The sequence below is a fragment of the Sinocyclocheilus rhinocerous genome, unplaced genomic scaffold (genome assembly GCF_001515625.1).
Source record: "Sinocyclocheilus rhinocerous isolate Xijiao unplaced genomic scaffold, SAMN03320098_v1.1 scaffold2256, whole genome shotgun sequence".
Taxonomy (NCBI): Eukaryota; Metazoa; Chordata; class Actinopteri; order Cypriniformes; family Cyprinidae; genus Sinocyclocheilus; species Sinocyclocheilus rhinocerous.
Window position 1 is genome coordinate 248,679 of NW_015657297.1, and position 7,093 is coordinate 255,771.

The following is a 7,093-nucleotide window of genomic DNA, read 5'->3' on the forward strand; positions in this document are numbered from 1 at the left end:
TTTCATACTTTTCTGGACCTTGACAGTAATTTACTTGGCAGTCAAACGGACAGTCCCAAGCCTCCCGGTTTTCATCTAAAATATCTTAAATTGTGTTCCGAAGACGAACAAAGCATTTACGGGTTTTGAACGACATGGGGGTAAGTGATTAATGACAAAATTTTCATTTTGGGGTGGAGTATCCCTTTAATAGCAGGACTCTAGACTGTGACTAAACAGTCGCACTTAGCGGCCGCGGAGGTGACACTAATTTGACTAAACGATAACACTTCCATTTTAGTTGTGCATGAGAAACATTATGGCAAACGGGCCAAAAGTGGAACGAAACAGCACTACCAGTTTGAAATGCACCACATGGACATGCATCAGCTCGGCCCAAGAGACGGCGCAGTGCGATCTTAGAGGAGTGCTTTTACTCGCATCTCGATCAAGCCACCATAATTAAACAGCGCTGTGAGATCCAGTAAGAAGCACTTGAGGTCACTGCAGTTTTCTGACAAAAACCACCAAGTGATTTAAACTATTTTAAAGCTGGATGAACCAGCACTGACAATCTCAACAAACTGGCATGGAAAACAAGAAAAAGAAAACTGTGCCACAACAGTCCAGTTAGAATGATTTTCAATTCAGAAATCACCAACATTTACAATGTACAGTATTTACTTTAGTAACCCTAAACTGTAACATGGTATTGTGGTAGAAATGTGGCATATTCATATGAAATGTTATCAGTAATTGAATTTAATTACAGTATCCTTTGTTATTAAGCTATAGCAGGTTTTGTTCATTATTGTTTATACTAAATGTAGAGCTGGCCCCGTAATAGTCGACGAGAAGAGGCTACTCTCTGATTATGTAATCCATATGAAAGGTGCATTTCTCTCTAAAAGGTGTGTCATCGAGTCAGCATCATCAAATTCATCTTTACGGCCAACACGGAATCAGAAAATACTAGTTTATTAATAAATAATTCAAATACCTCTTTGCTATTTTTCTGATATATTCAAGGTCATTACTTTTGCTGGTCCTTTGAGGCAAGCTTGATGCGTGAGCAAACTTGTGCGGAATAGGCTGTATATTAAATATTCGGTATATTTAAGTATTTAAATTAATTAAAGTAATATAAACGTGTGACTGATGGCTTAAAAGAATAACTACTAGTCAACTAGAAAAATCCTTAGCCCTAACTAGATGTGTTTAAGCTAAACCACAGAGTTATAGAACTATAGAAAACAAAGTTACTTTTTTTACCTGTGGGTCTCATGATCATTTTCATTTTAATACGAATCCTAACTCCTGAGTCAGTTCGAATATTTACATTTTACCCTATAAAAGATTTTAAACAGATCTTACAGTTTTTAATAAAAATAAATGTACATTTGCATCCCACCTCAAGCTACTGCTACTGTCGACTCAAGCTACTGTCAAATGTGCAATTCAAAGAGACAAAACATTATCAATATTTCAATATTATTAATCATTATTAAATCATTTGGTGCTATCAAATCAGGTGTATGTGTTGAGTTTGGCAGCACCAGTGACACTGCTGTCAAATGTTAGTCTGAAGCCCTGTAATAGCATTATTATGTTCACAAAATATGTTTTACATCAGCAATAGAGCAGAATTCAGCACCGCAAACACTCTTAAAAACAAAGGTTCTTTATTGGCATCAATGGTTCCACAAAGAACCATTTAATTCCACAAAAGGTTCTTTAGATTATTCAAATGTTCTTAACATTAAGAAAAAAATGGTTATTTTAAGAACTGTTCACTGAAAGTTTCTTTGGGGAACCAAAACTGGTTCTTCTATGGCATCGCTGTGAAAACCCTTTTGGAAACTTTATTTATTTAGTGAAGGCCCACTTGCAAAAGAACTCTTTCACTTTTGTTTTGTCACCAGTGCAAACAGTGGTTTTAACATATTGACACTTGAATCGTAACAGACTTGACAAAGACCTGAAAGTCTCTTTAATTACACAAGTTGGTGTTGACACACTCACCGTGTTGGCCATCATACTGAAGATGAAGGGCTCTTTCTGGTCAGATCCCCTCACGCTCAGAGCTGCACGGCCCCTGTAGACACACACACGAACGATCAGGTATGTGACGATGAGGACTGTTAGAGGAGAGGAAAGCTCTGGATGAGGATGATGGAGATACACTGATGAGCAGAGATGACAAAGACACAGTGAGAGGAGACACGGAGAGGATTCACACAGCAGGTAACCTCCAAACTTTCTCCCCCAGCGGAAAGTGTGTGGAGAGGGGGGGGGTTCAATCTCTTTCTACTCTTCTACTAATCAATACATCATACACGTTAGGGCTGTGCGATATTGAAGAAAAATGTGATATGCGATAACTCATTAAATAATACGATATTCGATATGATAATGCTTAAAGTGCCACATGCTCAGATGAAACAGTTTTACTCAGCTGTTGCTGAGTCAGTTCTGTGAACTTCTATAACTATCTTGTGTCATATATATATGGTTATTTGTATGTATGTATGTACCAAGAGTTCCTGTAAAACCACAACAAATTCCTTGTGTTTGCGCACACTTAAGTTTAAAAAAAAATACTTGCTTAAAAGAGTTCTGCGTAATGAAAATGTGCACATTGAATTAATTCAGTCGTTTTCAAATGATCCCTAAACATTTGCCATGACATCTCTCTGCTTGCATGATAAAGATATTTTTAGAAATTAATAATTATTTTAGTTTAACACAGCATACTTGTTCAGTGATAACTATGAAAAAAAAAGATTATCTTATCAAGTAACTGTACGACGCTCCACCTGGTTTTATCCGAATGCAGATACGAATAATTTTGTGATTGTTACAGATACAAATACAGATACAGATATAGTATGAATGTGTTATGAATATAAATGAATGTTTGAATGAAATCTGGACGTTCTCCGCCACTGCATCACTTCACTGTCATTCACCACTCGTCTCCCATGGCCTCATGGGAGAGTAAAGTGTCCATCAGATGCACTACTTCGGTCGAAGTAGCAGGACATCAAAGTACATTTTGTTTTTTACGATGAACTCTACTTATTTCACATACTGTTTTTTGCCTACTGGATCCAGGATATGAGTTTATGAAAGCAATGGTTTAATTAAATGTAAATAATAATTAAAAAAATTCTACTCAACTGAATTCCTAAAAATTTAATTATATAATGAACTATCTATCTATCTATCTATCTACCCATCTATGTATTTATTAATAATCCCCCCCAGAATTTCTGTTAAGGCAAAAAAAAAAAAACCCCACTTAAGATTTAATACATACTTATTATCAACAACAGGTAATCAAAAGAAACAAGGCATGAAAGCAAACCTCTTCAACACTAGCCACAGGTTTCGACCCTATTTAGACACTGCATAATATATGACTTGCACAACTGTGTCAAATGTTTACGTAAATAAGTGAGCAAAGGTCACACCACAAATTGTAGGTCAACTGCTGAGAAGGCACTTTGATGTTGTTGTTATCATGCTACATGCGCTCAGTGGTCACCTTTATGCAAAGCAAGTGTGCTTTCTGTGCACAACAAAAAATATATCTCATGCGTGTCTCCATGAAGTTCCTGTAAGTCTCGAGTCCACTAAGTATGCTAATGCCGGCGCCCATATGATCCGCGTGCGTCTTTGTGGCCGGTTTGGGAGAGGCGTAGAGCAGACAGCTGGTAAGCCTGGCTGTGGTGGAGGGGGTGAGGCAGAATGGACCGTGCAGATCAATAGACGGGGGGATCTAGCCCTGCCGCCCACCGCCCCAGTCCCACAATACCCCCCTACAGCCACACATAAAGGCCTTTTGTCCCACGGGGGAGCAGCCTGACACAGGAACCAGAGAGGAGCTTCAAAGTGGCTGGAGGTCTCTCCTTTTCTGTGTCATTTGCCCTCCCCCAGTCCCCATTTCTCTTCTCCTGGGTGAAGCAGAGGCCACCCAGTAAATGTAAGGGAAGTTGGGTCGCCGTGGCTCGACACATTGCTCTGGTGACATGACACTAAAGAGACGACTTGTTGCCGAGTAAGAGTGGAGCAGGACAGCACAGCGAGCGCATAATGACAAAAGATTTCACTTACGCACTGTAAATCAAGTCTGTTGTTGTGCTTTGTTACCCGTTTGCAGGACAGTCCTTTAAAAAGTCTCTTGAGATCACAGGCGACTTATTGGGGATCTTCCTCAATGGGTTTTATTGACCTGCATTTGTTGAAACTCATGTGCTTGTTCTTAATCACAACAAAAGGTTTGTTCATCTAATTAGTGGTGCTTGCTAAGAAAAGCATCACTAAATACTCATACTTGAGTTCAAATTGTTCAAATTCTTAACCCCAAGTATTGAACTTAAGACAAGAATGATGCTACAAATCAAGAGGCTTGTTGAGAAGAGGTGTGTTGTTGCTTTTCTAAGCAATCCACCGTATGCCTGGTTAAGTAAAAACATCCTGTAGAGTAGAGTAAAGGAGGGACCAGAGTCTAAAGACACACAAAACCCTATAAAGCCTACTGTATCATATATGATATGCAAACTCCTATGGTCTGTAAATGATCCCCATGATCAAAACTTTGCTTAAGGAAAAGTGCAAATTGTTCTAGATTTTCTTTTAGTTTTTCCAAAGGGTCAATTAACTTATCCATTAAAAAAAAAAAAAATAAATAAATAAATACATAAATCTGGCCTTTATTCCATTTCAAGCTTTACAGGGTTAAAGGGGTCATATGATGCTGCTAAAAATAACATTATTTTGTGTATTTGGTGTAATGAAATGTGTTTATGCGGTTTAAGGTTAAAAAAACACATTATTTTCCACATACTGTACATGGCTGCACGATTAATCAAATGCGATTGTCATGCGCATTTTGTTAGTAAAGCCGGTTCTGTAATCAGCAGGAAATCATCATCACATGCTTTCAGATGGAGCAGAATTTACTACACAGAGCCTTAGTTCACTGACAAGTTACGCAAAAAAAATCGCGATGGAATCGAAGAAATCGTTCGCTATAATGACAGCTGTTTGCATAGCTTCTCAGTGAACTACGGCTCTGTGAAGTAAATGCTGCTCCATCTGAAAGCATGTGAAAATACCACATTTAGTAACATATTTTTACTCCAAACTCACTTCATAACGTCAGTCGAGTGTTTGAAATAAATCCTTCTGTGAGATGATGTGGCTTCTTACACAGAATAAGGCACGCAACATATTTCATAGTATTTAAGCAGTGATAAAGGCATTGCATTATAAATATACTTTATTTGAATGAAAATTATAATAAGAACTCAGATAAACCATATATTGCCGTAGTCGTGTGTTTATTAGTAACATTGAATCAATGAAAGCAGTTGAATCTTCTGTTTATTCAGCTGCAGCGATAGGCATTTTCTGGGTTTCTTCTGCGAGCGAGGCGTAGAGTTTCAGCACGAGCGCCCTCTGGCCTTTGGATGGAGATTTACTGCTGATCACAGAACCGTGCTTCACTGAAAGATACGCATGACAATCGCAGCTTCTGTCGAATCGCGATCTCGATTCCATTTCGATTTATCATGCAGCCCTACATTGCATTACAATGGAAATGGTACTTTACAATAAAATAAAACCTTACAATAGGCTCCTCCCACTCATGGGCTGTGTCACCTGTCATATTACAGAATATTACAACATTTTATAATCAAAACTTTCTAATCTTGACAAAACACATATCGTTGGAAAGGTCTCAAGGTTCCATATTTCGTAGTGATTTTGTCATAGAAGTAGGGTTGGTTATCATTTTAATTTTATCGATTCCTAGTTTCGATTCCAATAAGATAAAAATCCAATCTAAAAAAAAAATTAAGCCAGACATTTAGATGTCAAATATGTATTCTGTCTTTTTACAAAGCATTCTGTTGCAGCTGAATAACACAAGAACCATCAGCCTACAGAAGAGGAACTTTTGCCCATGCTTTTATCAGAAATACCACAGCAAAAACAACTAGACTAATATACATTTGAAATATTAAAGTGTTAAAGACAAGAAAACAGTCAGTAATAAAATAGGAACAAACAAAACAATTAGCAATAGCATAAATACAACTGAACCAAATTTCAGGTACAGAAACTGTAATTAAAAGTTTAAAACTGCATAGTTTTCTTTTCATAAATAAAATATAGATAATATATTCAGTCAAGATCAGTGTATAATTTTCTTTTGTTCTTTGATTAACATTAATGACAGGCAGCGCATTTATTAGGCTGCTGTCTCTTTAACACCGAACGCACGCAGATCTAAAAATACTGTACACCTGCGTTTTCTTTCTCATCTGTTTACGTTCACTTAAGACAAAAACAGCTGTGTTTATGATGACATACTGACGTAGTTTTCTGCATACTGGTCGATAAACATGAAAGAAGTCTGTTCCGGCTTGGAACAACCTTTCCTGCAGTGAAAATGCACGGAACGGTTCGAGAACGGACACAGGCTGGGAAGCCGCACTGAGACCGCTGTTCTCTACTCTAATCTCTGTTCTCTGTGTGTTTGCGCTTTAGACGTGTGTGCTGCATGCAAACAAGACGCAAGTTATTTCCGTTCCTGCACTTAAATCATTTTAAATCACATTAAAATGCGAACGCAAGAATCGTTAAGCAGAATCGAAATGCACGCATCTTATCGAATACCCGGTTCTTGGTAATTTGGAACCGGTTTTCGATACCCAACCCTACATAGAAGTTTTTGTAATATCAACTTCAAATTTGGAACATAACTTAATTATAAATATGACTTTGATTTTTATAGCAAGTTTAGATTGCAAAATGGATTGCTTTCACAATCTGCTGTCTTCTTGTCTTCTTTAAAGGGGTCATGTGATGCGATTTAAATTTTTCCTTTCTCTTTGGAGTGTTACAAGCTCTTGGTGCATAAAGAAGATCTGTAAAGTTGCAAAGACTAAAGTCTCAAATCCAAAGAGATATTCTTTACAACCCTCTACATTGCGACTAAATCTTCACTCTGGCGACTAAATGATGTCTAATATTAGCCAATTGCTAATAAATTCTCAGATTTTACACGCCAGTGTGTGAGTTGGAGGCTAAGTATAAGTTTAGC

General features: G+C 37.6%; 1 protein-coding gene across 2 annotated transcripts in view; it reads right to left on the minus strand.

The window, feature by feature from the left end:
• LOC107720963 (transcription factor Dp-2-like) overlaps nucleotides 1-7,093 on the minus strand; it is a 68,380-nt gene that overhangs the window by 49,983 nt on the left and 11,304 nt on the right. Inside the window, exon 2 of one of the 2 annotated variants that reach the window (XM_016528801.1) lies at nucleotides 2,002-2,074. In XM_016528801.1, coding sequence (XP_016384287.1) covers nucleotides 2,002-2,016 — 15 coding nt within the window. In that variant the 5' untranslated portion in view covers nucleotides 2,017-2,074. Of the gene's footprint in view, nucleotides 1-1,977; nucleotides 2,075-7,093 lie in introns of both variants that reach the window. The other variant, XM_016528800.1, reaches the window with a different exon arrangement.